This window comes from Haliotis rubra, unplaced genomic scaffold (genome assembly GCF_003918875.1).
Source record: "Haliotis rubra isolate DU_JTF1 unplaced genomic scaffold, ASM391887v1 Scf344, whole genome shotgun sequence".
In the NCBI taxonomy this organism is placed as follows: Eukaryota; Metazoa; Mollusca; class Gastropoda; order Lepetellida; family Haliotidae; genus Haliotis; species Haliotis rubra.
The window spans coordinates 670,460-693,583 of NW_025767018.1; the positions used below are offsets into that span (position 1 = coordinate 670,460).

Below are 23,124 nucleotides of genomic sequence, written 5' to 3' on the forward strand. Positions count from 1 at the left end.
ATACAGATTATGTACTTTTGAGACGACCCCTTTAATGTTGTTTATGTGTAACCTCCCTTGAAACAAGTATTTTGTCGATAGATGGCGAAGGGGGGACAATCCTTATGGGTAAATATGTCTGCTAAATGTTTTGTTCTGTACATTTAGTTCGTTTTGCTGAACCAGTGATTTGAACAGCTGACCCTTAATTAGTGGAATTGTTCAAATAACAAATATATCAGCAAATACGTATTCTGTTCGAGGGTCCAATGTGTAGTAAGGTGTTATCGCTGACAACGAGATCAAGTTTAGGCACTCGTTTCGTTGTTATTCGCCGAGTCTACAGGTCTGTTGATGGCGTCTGCTCCAAAGTATCAGTGACTGGGATCAGTCCTTTGTTTAACTCTAATTAGTGCGGGAAATGAGCAGGAATGCGTAAAACAAAGGCCCTTCTCTCGCGAAAAATCGGACCAGCTTTTAGGTTGTTGAGGTACGAGTTACTTACCTTGGAAATCAGTCAGCATGAACTTGCTATCTGCAGTGACCAATACTATACTTGGGACATAGGCGCCCGACTCTAATATGTTTGTAAGTAAGATATATACTTATCTATATAAGATTTACAATTTTGAGTGACTTAGTGCAGGTGCTGTAAGATTCCAAAGCTGCACACAATTCTATTACAGAGTAATAGATAAGATTTAGCTTATGTGGGTAGTGTACCCACTGTATTTGTTTGGAGTGGGTATTATGAATGTTGAGTGGGTATTTCATTTTCTGTTACCCACTGCTTTCAAATATGTGCGTATTTCAGTCATTTTACTCACCTAAGTATTATGTCATTGAGTAAGTTTACTAAGCAGGTATGTTCTGCCTTATGTCATACCTAATCAAAACCAACTTAAATATAATGGAAATGATTTCATAAAAAATCACTCATCCTATACTAACAGTGCAACTTGATAGCAATTGAAGTCTTTATCATTAGGCAAGCGATTTTTATAAATATATTCTGTACGCATTTGTATTAAACTTTTTGCGTATCTAACATTTTAAATGCGTAATTGGTACGCAACAATTATTTTTCAATGCGTAATTGTAAATTTTCTATGCATATTTTACCCGGATATGCAGCTTATCTGGGCCTCTGCTATTAATAAAGAAAAGAAATTTGACATGGTGTTGATCTTATGGGGTTTATTTCGACCTACTCAGAGGTTCCAAGTTTCCACCCAAGTCTGCAGGAATGGTCAGTAAAATTGGGATAGAAACTTCAACAATTCATGTTGAGAAAATTGCATTTAATGTTATGGATTTTAGAGGTGGCTTGTTCAAGAAAATGAGAGGCTTTCATGTGTAGTTATTGCAAGGAGTGCTATGAGAAATTACCAAACTCTATTGAAAGGATGCTCAGAGCCAAGTATACCGGTAGGCTTGTTGTCACAATTTATTTGACACAGAACTGATTTATTCCTAAGCTATGTTTTCCTGTTTTAGGTACAAAATGGTGGATTCTGCTGACAAGATGAAAATTAAACAGGAAGTGCAAGATGTTCATGACAACATGGCAAATGCAGAGACACAAACAAGAGATGGGACAAGCCATGACAGTTTATCAAATGATGCAACAAGGGACAGGAGTACTGTCAATAAGACAGATAGAGGTACAGACAGCAGTCATCTCCATGATCGTCAAGAACAGGTTACGGACAAACACTCTTCCAGACAAAGTTTCACAGTCAGTGGGACAAATCAGATCATGTTGAATTCCCAGCAGTCAGTAGTGATGAGAAATGGCTTTACTCAGGAGAAAAACATCTCAGCCAGTGAAACAGATCACACCAGAATACCACAAAATTCAATAATAATGGCTGATAGGGAAATTGCAATTAAGTTGGAACGTTCAGACAATGAGGTAGAATCTGAATCCATTAAAGTTGAACAGTCTCAGTATCATGAGACTGGCGGAATGAATTCAGGTGATGTTTTCATGAGGTCTGATTCCTCATTTCCGTCAGAAGTGACGATTAAAGAGGAAGACGATCTTCAACAGGTAACAACCAATCAAGGGGAGAATGCGAACAAAACTCTCAACACAGGGTTCATTAATAAGCGAACCCGCGGCCTAGGAAAATAGGATCAGATCAGTTGTCTTCCCAGCTTCAGGAAAGGAAGCTGTCCTCTTCCAGTGTTGTCGTAATCACACCAGAAACAATAGGAACTGAAGTAGACTTAAACTCGGACAGAAGGATATTTTCACAAAGAGTCACATCACAGAGTGACCAATCAGATGAGCCGTTACTGAAGAAAATCAAACAAGAGCCATCCGACGACCCAGGGGTTCACATTATGCATAGCGTGAAACCATCACATGGTATTTTAAGATGTGTCTTTTGTGGGAGCAAATTTGCCCAGATTGTTCGATTCAGGCATCATATGAAAACGCATTGTGAACGAAAACCGTATTTGTGTGGAAAATGTGATAATGGCTACTACTTTCTCAAAGATCTCCATGATCACTTCAGAAACAGCCACTGGAAACAGGTGCAGTATTCATGTAGCGTCTGCAAGGAGTATGTCAGATCAGAACAAAAACTTGCTACCCATTTGACAAACTGTCACCCGACTGACCTGCTTTTTTGTGGGATCTGTGGTCTCGTGCCAAATACTGATCAGAACTTTCTAAATCATTTGCAAATTCATACAAACAAACCATCAGGAAAGTGTGGAGTGTGCTTGAAAGTGTATACTGAGTGCAGTGAGCTGGAATTACATCTGAAGCAGCATTTTGAGCAAGGACAGTACATGTGCACCAAGTGTAACCAAACTTTTAAGACTGCTGTAGAGTTTTCAAAACATGCAAAGCTTCATTGTGGGGTAAATCCCTTTCCTTGTGAGCAGTGTGGGCGCCGATTCCGAACCAAAATGGACCTACATGTGCACGTGTCCATCATGCACATCATGCACAGTCTCCACGTGTGTGAGTTGTGCAACACTAAATTTTCTGGGATACAGCAGCTAAAAAGCCACATGCATGTTCACACCACATATGAATGTAATTTCTGTGGAAATGTCTATAACAAAGATGAACATCTAAAATCACATATGAAAACACATACGGTAACTGTCCAGTATCTCTGATAGAAATTCTGGGGCGGTTGGTTAGCCTAGTAGTGGTTCGTTTGCTCGTCACGTTGAAGGCCTGGTTCGAATCCCCACATGGGTACAATGTGTGAAGCCCATTTCTGGTGTCCCCTGCTGTGATATTGCTGGAATATTGCTAAAGGCAGCGTAAAACCAAACTCACTCAGTGACCAGGGTTTTAACTTGACTTGCAAACATGGTTTTTTTGTGGACCACTTATTATTAGTTTTAGGTTTCCTTGCAGGTAATGTGAGGGTCCTGTGAAGTAATGATGAAGAGAACTGTATGTTTTGATAATTTCTTTACCGCCTCCGTGGTGTAGTGGTTAAAGCGTCCACCCGGAGAGCGGAAGGTCGCGGGTTCGATCCCCGACCACGTCATACCAAAAGACGTTAAAATATGGTACTTGTTGGTCCCTGCCTGGCACTCGGCATTAATGGGTACAACAAGGACTGGTCGGCTCGGAGTCAGTATTATGTGTCTGAGTGGGGTATTCATGCTTCACTGCGGCATGGTATCTCATTGGGCTAGCACTATAAAACCAACTTCAGTCTGGGCTAGTACAAGCAGCCGCACATACACACAGATGCACGTCGTCATATGAGCGAAATATTCTCAAGCACGACGTTAAACCCAAATTCACCACACCTAATAATTTCTTTGGAGCCTGGAATGAATCATTGTTCATATGGATGCTGGTGCATGTAACTGCATGAAAATGCATAATAAACTGACAGATAGAGGACATGTTGTTGTATGAAAGCATTTTGTCATGAGTATTATCTATCTGTAAGAGTCTTCAAGTTGATATCGATTTAACAGACTAAGTTATGACTACTGAAGTTTGTAAAATAATTATGTTCAGAAAAGGTCACAGTATATTTGCTTTTATGAATGACTACATCTTCATAAGGCATGCAGGGATTTACAGGACGCGAATTCTGCATCCTAGATGCATAAAAAATTGACAATGGACGCAACAAAATTTATTAGCGCGTCCACAGGGACTCAGAAAAAGTTCAAATACTTTTTGTAAAAGTAAGACCCGGGGTAGAACAGGTCTTCAGCAACCCATGCTTGCCACAAAAGGCGATTATGCTTGTCGTAAGAGGCGACTAACGGGATCAGGTGGCCAGGCTCGCTGACTTTGTTGACACATGTCATCGGTTCCCAATTGCGCAGATCGATGCTCATGTTGTTGATCAGTGGATTTTCTGGTCCAGACTCGATTATTTACAGACCGCCGCCATATAGCTGGAATATTGCTGAGTGCGGCGTAAAACTAAACTCACTCATTTCTGGTGCCCCCCTGCCGTGATGTTGCTGGAATATTGCTAAAACTAAAAGTGGCGTAAAACCAAACTCACTAAAGAGATTTTGGTATCAGCTGAGGGGCCATTATCATTGGTAAACATGTTCTACAGTGACAGCTGAAATATTGCTTGGTTATATTATATTTTGATGTGATCAGGATAAAATTTATTGGACCACCTGTACACAACCATGCAGCCAAAGTGGTGTTTCCAAAGTGAAAAATACACATTGATCAGTGAAATTTATTATTGTTGACGTTTTTGGTAATATTCTCATTATCTCTGTTCAGTGAAACTGGTCAGGTTTTAATCATGTTGTAACTGACATTGTTGTTTTAATGTTTGATTATTACAGTAAAAAATAACCTGTAGGGTAAAATAAGTTTAGCCATTTCATTTATGAGATACCTTGTCGTGTATTCATTTTTGTGGAAGCCATTTACCCAGTGTCATTTAGAATCCTGGTGTCTATTCTGTGTAATACTGCCAGTGTCAACTCACCTTACCCAATCCAAAATTCTGTAGACATGTGAGATGAATATTTGCAGAAATGGTGATTATCAATCACGAAAATATCAATGTTTTAGAGACTTGGCATTTGACAGAGGTTTGGCATTTATTCTTTTAACAGCACATATGATATGGAGTCCTTTTATCGTAGTCGCTACAAATTTTTGCCTCAAACTACGTCAATACGATTGTGCTAGAAATTCTACAAAATTTGAAGAAAATTAATTAAAATTCGGATATATAGACTAAAACATATATTTTCATTGATTAAATACATTTTCAGACTTCATTAACCTTCCATTCATCAATTTAATGACATATTTAAACTGGAATCATTGCAAGTAACAAAAGTAACTTTGGGGAAATTGTTTATCAGAAATCTGAAGTTCATTTCAATACCTTTGCGATTTGCCCCACTTATTGTGTACCGGCGGAATATGACGATCCTATCGGACCACTTATTGTGTACCGGCGGAATATGACGATCCTATCAGAATGATTTAACCATGTGACTGTTCCTTCCGTTCGGTTATACGAAATCAGTATGTGAAATTAAAGCTTCACTCTTGATTAGTGTCATATTGTCTTTCTGTCTACTTTTATGGTCAAACTACTGATTTTGATCCTTGAAACTGCTATTTGCAGCACTTTCGGTTGGCATCTCTGAAGCATGTATTGGAGTTCTGGCATACCGTGGAGGTCTAGCATGAACAGTATTGCAGTAATGTCATATTGCAGGGCTTGATTTAAGCTTTTTCAACTAGCACTGGTGCAGCCTGAAACTACAAAATGCAACCTCATATTTTGCGAACTTGCACCCAGTGCCTGTTACTGTTCCAGGGGTTGAAATAACTTTAAAATTGCTAGTGTACTCTGGTACATTGGCAAAGGAAAAATTACTTGCCCTGATAATCTTTCCTCTATACCAGCCGATTTTCCTGTTCATTGTTTAAATAAACAACATAATTGACATTGGAAAGTCAACTGGACACTGGTACGTGATATACAAATTTGCTTGCCCGACAGAAAGAAACACTGGACTGGGACATCTGGCAATGGGTTATCTCCATCCCTGCTGTTCATGTCAATGGTATGAAGAAAGATATAATGATTTTGACAGACCCAGAATAATTTTGATATCATAAAGTTCTAGTGCATCAATACCGAAACTCAAGCATTATATATATGATTTTATATGGAGCAATGGGTGCAACATGTTCTTCTTGTGCTACAAGGTTACTACATATGGTTGCACCAGGAGCAATTACATTTCATTTCCTTAAATAAAGCCTTGTAGTGTGTAAAGTATATGTGGGAAGAAAGTCTCACATGTATGAGTAATATGGAAGTTTTTGTTTAAAAACTGGCATGGATGAACATACAAGTTGTTCTATTTTCAAATTTCAAAGTTTTATTAAAGATTTGTGAATAATATAGCATGCACACATCTGTTATATACTGGTATGTATAAACTTCTTGACATTTGAAATGTTACTTGTTCAATAAAAGAATTCAACGATTAGTTTGTTAAATGTATTATATCTTTCCCATGCTAACAGGGGCAGTGGGGTAGCCTAGTGGTTAAAGTGTTCGCTCATCACACCATAGACCCAGGTCGGTTCCCACATGGGTACAATGTGTGAAGTCCATTTCTGGTGTCCCCTGCTGTGATACTGCTGTAATGTCACCTATTTCTTGCAATAAACATCAGTCCAGTAGGGCACCAATAGTGCTGATTTCACTAAGCAAAGGTAGTCCATTTCTTTGAAGTGATGGGAAGAACAATTATTGCCCAGGTCGAAGTTGGCAAATGCTGTTGATATCTTCAGTACAGGGTCTCTTTTATCCACTGGTTGTAAGTATGGTTTTATGCCTATTTCAGCAATGGTTCAGTGCCACTCTCTGCACAACTCCTGTCTAAATATAATCAAATGTGGACTGGACAATTCACTGACTGACATCATGAGCGCCGATCCATGTAATTGAGATGTGATGACTTGCTATTGCCCAATTCACAGAGCACCAGCATCCCATCCATTTTGTTTGTAGCCTCTTAAACAATGTATCTTGGGACCTACTAAGTCCTTACCTGGTAGCTGCTGAGTATATGTGAGTGAGCTGGGTAATAGGCTGCTTTTAGCAATATTCCAGCAATATCACTGCAGGGGAAAACCAGGATATTGTGTTATAGTAAGACCAGAAATTATTGAGAATTTAAGGAATATATTTAATTGGATTTCTAGTATAAACAACCTTGACCATCTATCAAGTGCTTAGTTTCATTCAAGAGAGACAACTCAGTTAATCCTTTTTCATTAGTTTGTGAAGAGTTATCCCCCTTTGTTTACTTGCTAGCAGACGACAATTTCAGTGATCCTCAGTATGGATGATTTAGAGAAGAAGAAGTTGATTTAAGAGAATTTTAAAATCAGATCAGCTAAAGTGATTTCAAGTAGAACAGGCATCCCTTTGTCCACTGTTTATCGTGTTTTGAAAAATATGGCAAATGGATATGGCATTGCGCACCAGGGAGGCGAAGTAGGCCCAGAAATTTGACTGTCGGTGACAGGAGGCGGCTTGGTATTCTTGTTTCTAAAAACAACGAAGGAGTTTAGAAAACTTAAGGCTGGATATGATTGATAGAGGAACTGTGGCTCAATCTTAAATTCTCAATAATTTCTGGTTGTACTGTACACATTGTACCCATGTAGAGGATCGAACCAGGGCCTTTGGCATGACGAGTGGACACTTTAACCACTAGGCTATCCCACTGACCTCTACAGTATATGTGTGAGTGAATAGTATGCTTACATAAAAGGGGATTGACAAGAAGCACCGCAAGTCAACTGAAGCTTAGGTTGCTGGGGAATTACCTTACTCTCAGACTAGGCCACTAACCTCAAGATCGGTGAAGATCTGGGTTTGAATTGAACTTCAGCAACCCATGCTTGGCGTAAGAGGAGATGAAAAAGATTGGGTGGTCATGTTCGCTGAATTGGTTGACATGTGTCGTATACTAATTCCGTTGATCGATGCTCATGCAATTGATCACTGGATTTTCTGGTCCAGACTCGATTATTTACAGACTGCAACCATATAGCTGGAATATTGCTGAGTTTGGCACTAAACTACAAAGAACAAACAAACAAAGAAAAAACCAACCTAACCTCAAATCTATATGGAAGTAAGTACAGGTCAGGAAACATCTTGAAATATACTGTCTTGACTCCTAATAACAACCCAACAACATAGTCCATGGTGACAATGAAGTTTATTCTGACAAGAAATGTACATACTGGTGGTCAAAAGCAAAACAACCATATAATCTCCAACTACAAAGTGATATGAGATACGGAGTATGGATTAATGCTGCTTTGAACAGTTATATCATGGCATGCTGGCATGACCTGAGAAAAGCTTGGAGTGATGCAGGCGCAAGACTTCCTCTCTTTCGTGAAGCCCTTGAGCACAGGTATGCCTTAGAAGAAAAGTGCAAACGTACTTGAACCAAGATCACAGGTTCCTGGAATGCCTAAGGGACAGAACTCTGCATAGCAAACTGCCGTGCCTTAAAATGGAGCTCCCACATCACTGAACTTACGTGGAACACATACAGATCATCTAGATATCCAAACTTACATTTCTTTAACATTGGAAAATATCCTTAGATCACTTTTAAAGTTGTCATATACAAATAGTTTGGTATTAGCTAATGTTGACATCATGATATCTCTATTATCTGTGGCATTGGCGGAGCCAGAAAACACACACCCCCACCCCCCAAAAAAAGAAAAAAAAATATTCCTGGATCCGCCCATGTTTCAGGCTGTGATGTAAGGATATTTTGAGAGCAAGCATTCAATGCATCTGTCGAGCCAGAACTTGTTTCAATTTGCCATTTCAAATCACATTGTTACTTTTGCAGCCAAACTGTCTCATTTTGGAAGTTTTGTTTCATTTTGTTAAATAAAGTAAAAAAACCCATCATATCTTGAACAAATATTTATATTTAATAAAGACACTGATATGATCTTACACTGAAGTCAAACTGATCTTATGCCATCTTCATTAACTGATCTGTATTTTAGATAATACATATTTTGTCATAGCATTCCTATTAACCTTAAGAATTAACATGTTGCTTTTTTTTTGCATTCAGTATTTAGTCAAACATTGTAATGTCAAACTTAAGTAAAAAGTCTTGAAGCTTGGTCCCCTCGTATTCCTTATTCAGTCATCTATTTACAGTTGTGTTGACCCTCGGATAACATAAATATTAATATATGTCCTTCAACAAAAAAGATTCTCACAGTATGTCCAAACCTGAACACTGTTTTACATCAACAGGGGTATAATAACACCATGCACAAGTCCAACATGTTGTACAAATAGAAAACTATGGTATATACAATGAAATATGTCAACATGAGAAAGGTAGTTAACACAACAAGTCCACACTGACAACAGGCACCAGGCCTTTCAAGCTGTATAATATCCTGAAACTGATCAAGAGAACCTTGTATAATAAATGATTGTGGATGATCCACCAAATAATAGGATTGTGTATGTTCTGTCTCTAATGCTTGAATACAAGCATAAAACTTGAATGAAATTGAACCAAATGGTCTTAAAACACAAACACTTGATATAAATATGGGTGCATATACATCCCTTCTAACTGAAGCATATTTGACAAATAAGTGAATTTCTTTTTTTTCTGCTATCCAGTCTTAATTACATTTATTTACTTACACACAATGCATAAGCAAGAAGAATATTATTTTTTGACACGTAAAACATTCTTGAAGAAAGACATCAACATGAAGGGTGAAGACAATCAGTTGTAATTTTCTTTAAACTATTCACCTACATGTTTACCTCGATTCAGAAATATTTGTTTTTCTGAGCAGACACAGAAGGCAAATAATATTTTGATGGCTTTCAGTATAAGTTTCAGCAGCTGTGCAAAACAACAGAGCGATCCAGTGAAGGACACTGAAGGATACCAAATGTCCCCTGCCTATTATTATGGAATAAATTCAATGTAACTCATAAGCATACTATCTTGTCATGTGAGTTAAACAAAACAAAGATATAGCTCAGGGTTCCACTCCACAAAGCTATCGAAGTGCTAAGGTGCAAATAACTCCCATCCCCAAACTTAGCTTACAGGTGATTAACACAAACAACTTCAGCTTCATGTTCAGCTCCGAAGAAAAAATAATACAAATAGAATAACGTGAAAGGTCTTAGCAAAATATAACCTTATGCATTTATCAACTGTCTACTAGAACAACTTAGATATCACATCTCACAGAAAAAAGCACCATTCCAAACTTACAGTTATGTATGTACAATTTTCATCATCCTGGCATCAAATTGAAACACTGTCAGAATAAATTTAAATAAGTATATGATTTCAGATTCAACATCAGGTTAGGGCAAATACCTGCACCTACCACAGTAACATGTTTAGTACTAGATGGCCATACCAAACATAATGTAACAACTGCACAGTATTTACATCCGACATTAAAACAACATGGTGAACTTCACATTCATCACAGTTAGTTGCACTCTCCATTGTCTCCTGATGATCTACATACCTCAAGATGGGCCACATACTATACAGGCTTGAATACAAACCCTCTTAGACCTACATACCCGTGAAGATCTGGGGTAGAATAGGTCTTCAGCAACCCATGTTTGCCACAAAAGGCGACTATGCTTGTCATAAGAGGCGACTAACAGGATCGGGTGGTCAGGCTCGCTGACTTGGTTGACACGTCATTGGTTCCCAATTGCACAGATCGATGCTCATGCTGTTGATCACTGGATTGTCTGGTCCAGACTCGATTATATACAGACCGCTGCTATATAGCTGGAATATTGCTGAGTGCAGCATAAAACTAAACTCACTCACTCACTCTTAGACCTACAGAATCCTGATAATCTGCATACATCAAGATGGACCACATACTATACAGGTTTGAATACAAACCTTCACAGACCCAAAGAATCCTGATAATCTACAAACATCAAAATGGGCCAAATACTATACAGGTTTGAATACAAACCCTCTTAGACCTACAGAATCCTGATAATCTGCATACCTCAAGATGGACCACATACTATACAGGTTTGAATACAAACCCTCACAGACCCAAAGAATCCTGATAATCTACAAACATCAAAATGGGCCACATACTATACAGGTTTGAATACAAACCCAGGGCTAGCTAAAATGATCAATAATCGGAAATATCGTTGATAGGAAAAATCATTAATGATTACCGATATGAAATTGTATTATCTATAATATCGTCAGGGCTCCAGATAATCTTTCATGATCAGGAGTACGTACTCCTTATTTTTTCAACATAGGAGTACTGGAAAACAATAAGAGTACATTTAGGGTACTGAATGGAATTTAATGGAGTATCAGTAATCTTGTGTTTCGTTTCATATATGCACCACAACATTGCTACTCTTGTGTAAACAGGTCAATAAACAATAAAACAATACCTTTTCAGATAAATACGTCTGTAAATGATTCTAGGACCGTACACCATTGCTGTGGTGCGTTTCTGCTACGTTTTCTGATTTATTTCCTACCGTATCATGCTTATTTTATATCCGTACATACGCCGATACGGCCCTTATCTGGAGCCCTGGGCCTAGATTTTCGAAGCTCTCTCAGCGCTAAGATAGTCGTAAGTTAATATTAGTGTATGGCACTTACGACTATCTTAGAGCTAAGAGAGGTTCTAAAATCTAGGCCCTGTATCGTACAATAACTATTCTGACCAGAAAAAGATTTCATTTTCTCACACAATAAACAAATAGAGGACTTTATTCTTCTGAAGTATACCCAGGGTACTGTTTTGTTAATAACCTATGCAAAAACATGTCAACACTCACCAATGATGTGAAACATATTCATTTCTTTCATAGGGATCGATAATCGTTAACTAAATATTGATCGATTATCAACAAATATCATAACTTAGAGCAAAAAAGCCCAAAAATTCTAAAAGAAATGAAGCAGACCATGAATAAAGTCTTATATTTGTATGTTGTGTGAGAAAATTATACCTGTTTCTGTCACAAAGTTAATGTATGATATTATCGAAAACTCTTTTCATATTGATAATCATAATTTTACATATGTTATCTAAATTGGCATTGTATGTTTCATTAATAATTTTACCCATCGACAACATTTCTGATTAGGAATCATTTTAACCAGCCCTAGTAAATGTCAGAAGTTCCTTATCATTCAGTACACATTACCCATTTACAGTGTTTATATAAAGACACAAAAACTATACAAGTCAATTCTTAAAAAGGAATCCTAACTGCCCTGCCATCTGTAAAGCAACCATGACTAATATTTCTGTATATTTACAAGAAATGTGCCACAACACTGTGGGTTTTGACATGGGCTAGAAGATCGTTCTTTGTCATAAATACTGACTCACAGAAACTACAGTCAAATGTGCCCAAATCTTTGTGATCAAATTTCATGTGATTGACCAAATCTACTTTGAAATCATATCTTCTTGAACACTGCTTACACTTCCATCTGGGAACAACCTTCATCTTTGAATCTTTCAGTTTGTCATGGACAGGCATGTGAGCCTTCAGCGCTTGTGCTGTCAGGAAACGGCATTTACAGAAGTCACACACAAACTGGGCATTGGTGAAATGTTTCTCTGCAAGATGGGCCTTCAGGTCAGCTACTTCAGAAAATGAACACAAACAGATGCCACACTTGCATGGCTCAAAGGGCTCACCCATGTGTCTTTTCATGTGGTGTCGTAGTTCCAGTTGACTTTTCAGTTCTTCTCCACACATTCCGCATTCGAACACTGTCTCCGCCTCTATGTCACCGTGTGTCTTGAGATGTTCTTGTAAATCTTTGTCATTCTTAAACTCTTCCACACAGAAGCTGCAAGTGAAAAGCACCTGTGACTTAGGATTTGGATTCGAGTGGTTGAGCAGGTGACACTCCAAATCAGAATACCTAAGATACGAGTTGTCACAGATTCCGCACATGAAAGGTTTCTCTTTGTGGTGAGACTTCATGTGACCTTGTAAAGCTGCTTCACGGGAAAACTCCTCAGTGCACAAGTCACACTTGTAGAGTCCATCTGAACTGGGAGTAGATGACGACTTAGAGGCAGATGATTGTTCAATCTTCACAATTGTTTCAGAACAAGCTTCAGATGAATGATTCTGCTCTTGAGCAGGAACTAATGTCAATGCAGTTGTTTGTTTGTCTGTGAAGACTGGCTTGTTTACTGCAACAAACTGCTTGATGTTAACTGTTTTAGACGCAGGGACTGCTGGGCCAAGCTTTGATATGGTTGAAGATGACACCAATGTAACTGGTCTTGGCGGCAAAGAGGTATCATATTTTACCTTTTTCTCATTGGACGACCAGATTCTGGTGGATGATGGAGTGGATGTTGATGCTGAAGAAAATGTTGATGTAGATGGTGATGATGCTGACGATGGTGTAGATGAAGATGGTGTTTTTGTTGATAATGTAGAAGGTGTTGTAGACTTACTTGATTTTGTTGATGAGGCAACAATGGCTGAAGCTGGGAGTTTGACTTTAACAACTGAAGCCTGAGGTGTAGAATAATCAGCACTGCTCCCAGGAAGCCCACTCAGTGACAGGTGATGGAGCTTCAGGTGGTTTGTCAGAGCAGGCTTATGGAGATACTCCTTGCCACAAATCTTACACTTGAAACCTTCAAAATCTGCATCAACAATACCAGATGTGCCATCTTCACAAATTCGGATCTTTTTCGCAGGAGGCTCAGCAATCTCAGACTCTGTCCTTGTTTTTGGAAGTGAAGGCTGTGATTTGCCAGTGATCATCTCCTCTTTTGGTTTAATGACTTCTTTTACCACTTTTTCAATCTTATCTTTCTTCCCTTCCTCACTTTTAGGTTCTTGCTCTGATGAACTGTCTCCATTTTTCATCATATTTGCAAACATCAGTATTTTACCAAGATTTGAAGCTGGCAAGGCACCTTCAGCTGACTTGGCTTCAACTCGCCATTCTTTCAGTTTCCCAGCGACATCAAAGACTATTTTGATGGTACTTGATTTCTCGGCTTTTGCTTTGGAACCAATATCTGCTGCAGCTTTGAACAAAGCTTTTGCAGCATCTGAAGACACCACCAAGTTCTTGGCCTTCTCACGATCCTCATCCGAAGTTCCATTCGTAGTTTTATTGACAACCCTATCAGAGACATTGGAACCTAAATTTGCAGTAGGCTCATCAGAACTGTTTGATCTTTCTACTTTGATAGGGATCTGTCCAGAACCAATATCTGGACTTTCTCCAGCACTCACTGTTTTAGATCTACTATCATGTTCTGTATCTTTCTCTTTCTTGATCTTTACCTTCAAAGAGAATTTGGGGGACTGTTTTGGAACTGGGACATTTCGCAGCATTTTTATGATCATCAGCCTGATCACAAATTCCGATCAAAGCTGACCTGAGTAATGATCCAGCATCCTTCTCTGTCTTGACTTTGACCTGAGTTTCCGCAAGGTCAGATTTGTTTAATGAGCTTGTGCGAGTTTGAATTCCGTAATCAAAATCATCATCCTCTTCTTCCTGTTTAACAATAATTACCTCCCCTTCTTCAGTTTGCAGCTTCATGGCGTATGGCTTATCTGTCTGGCTGACATCTTGACCGGGATCTTCAACTCCAGGTTCCACCTTGATGTTCACATTCTCCATCTTGAGACCTACAACAACAACATGAGTGATAACTGGCTCCTCTAATTGTGAGTTGACAAGACATTAGACTAACATCTAGTCGCTGAAATAAACATATTTTACAGAAAAAACACAGTTCCTAAATGACATGATATAAACAGATATAATGAAAAGGTGCCCTAAGACTTTTTTCATTTTCAGAAACTGAAACTCTGGAAATCTAGACTAGACATATTCTAGACTTGTATGGCAGGAGTGGAAATAACTTTATAATTGCTAATGTATTCGGTACAGTGGCACATGTAAAATCACTTGCTCTGAAAATTATTCCACTATACTGGCCGATTTCCTTGTTGATTTTTTAAATAAACAACATAATTAACATTGGAAAGTCAACTGGACACCGGTACAGCGTGACATACAAATTTGCTAGCCCGACAGAAAAAAACACTGGACTGGGGCGTCGGGCAATGGGTTATTTCCACCCCTGGTATGGGCTTTGTTGGATATATTTGTTTCAGGGTCTGTATGACAGAAAGAAATGTCAAATTCAATAATGTTACATTTACATGGAGATAACCCGCTAAGATGCCACGCTACTGTTTAACATTAACATGTTTAACTAAAAGTGGTCTCTTTTTACCCCAGTTAATTATTCAGAAAATATATTTGTGATTGTAGCAAGTACTCGACATAACTCATGCATGACATATTTGGAGGTTGGAGGGAATACTGACTTTTGGTCAGTGTTTGCAATACTTTAATTTGCCAGTTGGCCATCGGGCCGATTTAGGGCCTGCTGCCGCCTGCAGGTCTTAAAATCTCCAGGCCCTGAATGAAATCAGTTTGAATCAAACCGATAAAAGCAAAATAGACAACACTGTACACATTTACACTGTTTCTACAAAATCAATTAGCGAAGCCTATGGCGCTGAGAGAAGTTTTTACTTGTTAAAGGCTAGAGTTGACATTCCTACGCACAAGCCGCTGAAATACCAGAAAGTGAAACTGTAGTAGCGTAACATGATAGATCATGGATGATTCCCGAACGTTAATAAAGAAAAACAATATGGGAGCGATTCCACCTGAAAAACACAAAAACATTGACAAATAATTTACCGAAGCCCACAAGGATCTGCAAATATTTGAAACTGCTGGCCCGATACAATAACAACCGGCGTTGGCCTCCAGGCCTGAGATTATTTCGGACACTGCTTTTGGTCCCGAAATACAGGTTTAGGTCAATAACAAAATTAACAAACCACATATAAACATTGTACTATCCACAGTTGGCAGAATACTTAAACTACCCCTTTTTCATTTTAAAAATATTTTCACATCTTAATTCTTTGAAGTCAGCAACAGTCCAGCTATGTTCAGATGCCTGAAAAACAGTCTGGTACAGATCAACAAGGATTTGATACTATGGGCCGTCACATTAAATTCAGGGATGGCAACAGGAAAATCTATTTTCAGCTGAAAACTTAATATTGTGTCATCGAGTTGAGGGTTTCTCAATGGATTTAGACGATTCACAATTGAACAATTTGAAATAAAATCTGCGGATCAGCGGAAAATTGCCATCCCTGTAAATTCTACTGAAATTATCTGTAGGACAATTTGAATCTTTGCTGTTATGGTTGTTGTATTATACTACTATGTGTTCGTGATGGTTATCGCTCACTATATGCAGATCAATAATCAGAGCTCAGTAATTGATCAATCAATCAATAATCGATTGTAATCGTAAAACCCACCACGATACTCATCTGGGCAATCAGAGCTACAGATAACTTTTTGGGTCATTGAGTTATGTACTTGATTGTGTTTAACTCAATTGGGTATCCTAATTTTCCTTTGAGTAACCAAATAAATTGTACTCACCTCACTCAAACTCAATTTTGCCATTTTCCATTAATTTAATAAATATAATAAAGTTGAAATGTTAGTGTTTGTTGTTTATATTTGATCTGTAATATGAGAAACGATACGAAAGACTGCAAGTTGTCAAGTTAATTTCATCAAATAACACCTCTAAGTATACCTCAGTTAATTTATCTAACCACCGGTACACACACATTCACACATTTGTGTGTGTACACATGTAAAATCACATTTATTGAGTATTTACAAAAATTCAAGGGTACTTGTACGCAATAGACTTAATAGGAATTGAGTTTTCACACAAATATTTGCGTAATTTACGCAGATACGCGGCTTATCTGTACCGCTGGGGCAATAATGGGATAAAATCATAATATTGTGCAAATGAAACAGGCACCGAATACTACAATCGAGACAATCCTGGATACTTCCTGTTGAGACACACACACGAGTATGTTGTTTACATTGCCGTTTTATGAGTTGGGTAACACCACCAGTTTTTTATGCCTTGAATAAACAAACATAACAATAAGAAAAATATTTTCTTAAGTTTAATTTGATATTTCATTTTTTTTATAAATATCGATTAGTCTTCCAAGCCCATAGATAATCGCTGATGCACGTGAGATCGATCAATTGACTGATTATTCGATCAATCACTTCAGCACTACTATGTGAATAAGTAAAAATACACATGCTCAAAACTTCCCTGACCACTATTCTATGGCTTCAGCCAGGCTGTCTAACACTGCCACCCGGAACTAATTGGCTGCAGAGTGACGATTTGCTGACGCCAATGAACGTGACAAAAGACTAGGTTACCGTCTGTAAGGATGGAGTAATACACCTTTAGACAAAATTTATATGCAGTTCTGACTCTGTGTGTGTGTGTGAGAGAGAGAGAGAGAGAGAGAGAGAGAGAGAGAGAGAGAGAGAGAGAGATTTTGATGATGATGATGATGATGGGGGATCATATATATATTTGTACACATACATGGGTGGGTGGGTGAATGTCTGCGTGTGCGTGCTTGCGTGAGTGTGTACATAGAAATTTTCTAAAGTTATGCTTACAAATTAAGGGGATGGGTGGAAGGCCATTGATTCTGTACATGACCTGCAGGGGGTCACTTACTTTGTACGGTCCCTAATGTGGAACGGTCCCTAATGTGGAATTTTGAAAATTTTGATAAACAACAACGTAAATGTTAATCATTTTCCTCAACTAAACCAGACAGAAAGAATGAAGGAAGCCCATCATCCCCAGTGTTTGGAAATATCCCTGACAAGTAGTGTAACCTTATTCTTAAAACACTATCTTAACAGTGATAGTATTTTCAGATTTCTGATGCCTGGATGATAAGATGATTGAGACTGATTTGGATTCCTGTGTTTTGGAGTCTGATACTTAATCATGTTATGCAGTAAGGCAAAGTAAAACAATACAGATTTCCTGTAATGGAGGACATCAATTAAACCCCCTATTTCTGGCTAAAAAGGTCTGAAATGAATGAATATATTTCACATCACTGGCGACATGTTTATGCCTTGATTTCTAACAGAACAACATCCTGAACATAATTTAGAAGCAGCCCTTGAATAAAATGAAAACTTTGTGTATTGTGTGAGCAAATTTCATCTTAATTCTATCACAAAAGATTATGTATGATATTATCGATAACACAATTTTCAAATCGATAATCATTAATAACTTTCCTTATCTACGATGTTTCCGATTATCAATCTTTTCAGCCAGCCCTACCTACTTTACCCTTACTGTAATAAAAACAAACCATTAAGGTAATGTGTATGAACAATTAATCACTTTACATGATAGTACACTTACACAATATTTTGGCAACATTGAAGTTCCATTCACATTCTCAAAACAGCCACAACCCTCCAGGAAACAGAACTGCACACGATACAACAATACTTCCCCTTGTCATCCATGTTAGTAAAATCTACACCTGTTTATTTATCATCATCAACTGAGCTAATGAATTAATTACAGGAATAAGGATCTCATTTGACATTTTGCGTGTCTCAAAACTTACAAGTTCTGAGGTGAGGTGAGGTGAAATTGGATTTAACGTCGGGCTTGAGAATATTTCGCTCATATGACGACGTGCATGCGTGTGTGTGTGTATGTGCGGCTGCTTGTACTAGCCCACTGAGATACCATGTCGCAGTGAAGCATGGATACCCCACTCAGACACATTATACTGACTCCGAGCCGACCAGTCCTTGTTGTACCCATTAATGCCGAGCGCCAGGCAGGGACCAACAAGTACCATCTTTTAACGTCTTTTGGTATGATGCGGTCGGGGGATCGAACCCGCGACCTTCCGCTCTCCAGGCGGACGCTCTAACCACTACACCACGGAGGCGGTCTACAAGTTCTGATCTGATGTGGTGAATGCATTACATGTTATGTAATATGCATATGGAAGCACAGCAAGAAAGGAATTATCTGTTGATTTAAAAACATCAATCAAAGGATTATTAAACTGATACTGTTTTGATTGATTAATAACAGCAATCTTGTGACCAATGCACCAGTGAAGATCCAAGACAGAATTGTCATAGCAGGCGACTAACAGGGTCAGGTGGTCAGCCTCGCTGACTTGGTTGACATATGTCATCGCATCCCAATTGTGTAGATCGATGCTCATGATGTTGATGACTTATTGTCTGGTCCAGACTCGATTATCTACAGACTGCCGCAATACAGCAGATAATTATGCTGAATGCAGTGGTCAACAACCAACAGACTGAGGTCAAAATAACTAAAATGTACACTGGCTTCTGCTTTTTTTGTCAGTCCAAGCATGTTCAATCTCTCCAAATATTCCCAACTGATATGATAATAAACTAGATTAACACGTTGACTGCCTATCACGAGTATACTCGTAGTTTCGATTCTAGCCGAATACGCCACTACGAATTATCTGGTAGTGGCAAAATGGTTTTTGAAACAAGTGTCACATGTTGGCAACATAGGCACAAGAAACAAATGCCTCTTGGCATTCTTTGTTACCGCCAGGAGACAATTGCTTCTTGTGCCTGTTTTGCCAACATGTGAAACTTGTTTCAAAATACCATTGATATAGCTACGAGATAACTCGTAGTAGCAAATTCGGCCACACATTGATACTACGAGTATACACATTGTGGCAGTCAACGTGTTAACAAAGTGGGTGGCCTCTTTATAAAATAACTGAAACATTAAGACAACTTATGAATTCCCTGAGTGAAAATTTCAGTCATTTTACACACTGACTGTAACATATCTTCCGGATGCGACACCGGAAGATGCCTACATTTCCCTATTAGTTTCAAGCAGTAACTTTAATATTGTTGATCAATATCAGGTTACTCCTTTATACTCTTACATGCAGTTATGTTTGGCTCAGCATAACCAGCCAATATTTCTGGGATGCACAGAAAATAATATAACAATGGCAACAGCCTGACCCTGTAAATTGTAGCTTGGTGTCCTATTATACATACTTATTCAAAGTCATGAAGTCTCGCGAGAAGTCATTATAACCAGTAGGCAGGGCTCCAGATAATTTTTCATGATCAGGAGTACGTACTCCTTATTTATTCAATACAGGAGTCCTGGAAAACCTTAAGAGTACATTTAGAGTACTAAATGGAAATTAATGGACTATCAGTAATCTTGTGTTTCGTTTCATATATGCACCACAATATTGCTACTCTTGTGTAAACAGGTCAATAAACAATAAAACAAAACTTTTTTCAGATACATACGCCTATAAATGATTCTAAGACCGTACACCATTGCTGTGGTGCGTATCTGCTGTTTTCTAAATTATTTCCTACCGTATTGGGCATATTTTTTATCCATACATACGCCGATACGGCCCTTATCTGGAGCCCTGAGTAGGGCTGGCTAAAATGATCGATAATCGGAAATATTGTTGATAAGAAAAATTATTGATGATTATCGATTTGAAAATTGTGTTATCGATAATATCATACATGAATTTTTGTGACAGAAAAAAGTTTCCTCATATACAAATTTAGACTTTATTCATGGTCTACCTCTAAATCATGTTCAGTGTTGCTGTTTTGTTAAATATTCATGCAAAAAATAAGTCACAACTCAGAGGTGCTGTGATATATATTCATTTCTTTCCAACATTTTTGCTTAAAGTTACTCCTCCAATATTTCTTGATCATTGATCAATGTTTAGTTAACAATTACCGATCTCTGTGATCTATATTGATAGCCAACCCTAACTGCCAGGTCCAGTAAAGTGTGTAGGAAGTTTTGAGACTGTGAGGAACAATTATCTCCTAAGCTACTAATTGATTTGCTACCATTTTGAATCTGTAACTTTTCACACCTTATACTACTATGTTCTAGGGACCCAAACGCTCAAAACTATCAATGTGCACTTTCCTGTACCCACTCATAATATTATGAAAGTCTCAATAGGTTAGTTAATGCTCAAATATAGAGTCTGAGTGCATAAACACTAATAGTATCTTCCCACAACAATCCTATTAGCCTAAAATTCTGATGTGGTGCATGTTCTGTTACTATATAAAACTAGATACAGATCACTGTATTATGCTCATTAAAGTAGCCAGCATGAAACATAAAATTTAAAAGCAAATTATTCATCCGATCCACTGAGAAATTATCAAGGTCATTAATAGCTTGTTTTTGTTCATTAAATGGTCATATGCGTCAGCATAAAATATCCTGGGATATAACACCATATACAAAATACCATTTTAACACAAATGTGACCCAAACTGGTCAATGATAGTTTAAAACACATTTTACAACTGGCGATAATAACAGACCATCACAACATGCATGCATGACCGTCCACAGCCTCGATTTCGTTTTGCTTCCGCCATCAACGATTCGTTTTCGTGTTGTTTACAGGCATTTCACGCATGTTTTTAAGAAGCAGCGATAACGACGATACATTCCCCATGAATACTTTAAATCATTGGCTGACATACAGGCACATACATACCAGACAAAACACAATTAGGCTTCTATTTTTCGATTGCTTGTAGCGAGTTACAGAACCTGTTTCAGAACGTCATGGCGGTAACCTGCGAGTGTGAGAGTTACCTCCCTTGATGACTCCAGGGATCGTCTCAACATTTACAATGTTCATTAATCAGACTGAACAATGTGGTCAACATCATGTCGTCTTACTTAAACAGCTGAACAAATAAAGACCGCAACTTGCATCTTGAATTTTATTGTCTTCTTAATGATGATTACAAATAGAAATAATTCATTTGGTACAGTTGTAGAAGTCACTACACCCAACAAGTAACTTCTTAACGAAATATGTTTTTACTTTTTATGTTTGAACCTGCTCATGTGAATTATCGGTTAGTGTCAAGAAAGTGCAGTTCATTATTTAATACATTTTCTAATAAAAGAAAGGAAGGGAAACCAGATTATATCAAACCGTAACAAATTACAGCACCAGCGTAGTGTGTAAAATATATCTATATATATTTCGCAGTCCATATTAATGTTAATATTTCTTGTACGTTTGAGCGCTCCGAAATGCATGTACAACTGAATCGGCTGAGCCGCCCAGGTAATTTTCATAGTGAAATGTTAAGTGGAATCGATAAAGAACCGCGGAAAGGTTTTAGAGCTGCAGGAGTTACCGCCCTTGCTTAAGCTGGGCGCGTTTTCATGCAGGTGTTTCGGGGGTCAGGTGGAGGTTTCACCGTCTTAGAACTACGGGCTAGAAGGCAAGAAGATGTACAGGCCCTGAACAGTTTGTGTGTTGTTTAATGGAGTGTTTGTAATGTTAGGCGTGGGTTGTTAGGTCATTCTGTGGTGTTTGTAATCGTGCAGTGTAATAGGACATATTAGTTTGGGAACAGCAATCTGTTATTTCTCCTACCTCGTTTTTTATCTGAATTTGTGAGTCGACTTAATGTATTCATGAACAGAATTGGTATAGTTCACTTCAAAATGGCAGCAAATCTATGTTTTATTCTTACTTCAAAATTTCATTGTCCAGGGAATTGTATTTAAATGTGATTAACATTAAAAAGTTTAGAGTAGCACTCGCTCAGTTTAGATGTTTTTCACATCAGTTACGTATAGAAACTGGAAGGTATTATAATATTGATAGAAATGATAGATTATTTTTAACAGTGCGATGAAGGTTATATTGAGGATGAATACCATCTTCTCCTCGTGTGTTCCAAATTCCAACAGCTTCGCTTGAACCATTTACCTAAAACCTATTGTATCAATCCAAGTAAAGCCAACTTCAAACTCCTCATGTCATCATCAGATTGTAAACTTATAAATAACTTAGCTAGCTTTATCTATCATGCAATGTATCTAAGATGTTAAAAGTTATCATACTATACACACCATGTTTTGCCATGTAAATGTAACCTATGTAGTTATGGGCCGATGGCCTACACTTCTGTAATAAAGAATTGAATTGATAGTTTGTAGATATAATGTGGATCTAAAAAAAAAAAGAACAAAAAATGCACCTTTCAGGTGCACGCAGCTACCCC

General features: G+C 38.0%; 2 protein-coding genes and 1 long non-coding RNA gene across 3 annotated transcripts; 2 read left to right on the forward strand and 1 right to left on the reverse strand.

Moving 5' to 3' along the window:
* LOC124284763 lies at positions 1 to 3,475 on the forward strand. The gene is made up of 2 exons (XM_046720868.1): positions 1 to 469; positions 1,477 to 3,475. Exons 1-2 carry the CDS (start codon positions 411 to 413, stop codon positions 2,114 to 2,116), a joined length of 699 nt encoding a protein of 232 aa, XP_046576824.1. The 5' UTR covers positions 1 to 410; the 3' UTR covers positions 2,117 to 3,475.
* Positions 3,476 to 4,369: 894 nt separating this feature from the next.
* LOC124284764 lies at positions 4,370 to 22,676 on the forward strand. Its single transcript, XR_006900640.1, has 4 exons — positions 4,370 to 5,537; positions 6,693 to 6,697; positions 9,318 to 9,328; positions 22,666 to 22,676. It is a non-coding gene; the product is annotated as an uncharacterized LOC124284764 (long non-coding RNA).
* On the reverse strand, positions 11,443 to 14,418 carry LOC124284762 (PR domain zinc finger protein 5-like). Its single transcript, XM_046720866.1, has one exon. The coding sequence runs from the start codon at positions 14,415 to 14,417 to the stop codon at positions 12,351 to 12,353; it is 2,067 nt and encodes a 688-aa protein (XP_046576822.1). The 5' UTR covers position 14,418; the 3' UTR covers positions 11,443 to 12,350.
* Positions 22,677 to 23,124: the final 448 nt, after the last annotated feature.

What these genes read in the sequence shown, in the direction of transcription:
- LOC124284763 (XM_046720868.1), top strand. Translation starts at nt 411, where the DNA reads ATGCGTAAAACAAAGGCCCTTCTCTCGCGAAAAATCGGACCAGCTTTT. An exon ending in CCAGCTTTTAGGTTGTTGAG is followed by an intron (nt 470 to 1,476) that starts GTACGAGTTACT and finishes TTCCTGTTTTAG; the next exon opens with GTACAAAATGGTGGATTCTG.
- LOC124284762 (XM_046720866.1), bottom strand. Translation starts at nt 14,417, where the DNA reads ATGCTGCGAAATGTCCCAGTTCCAAAACAGTCCCCCAAATTCTCTTTG.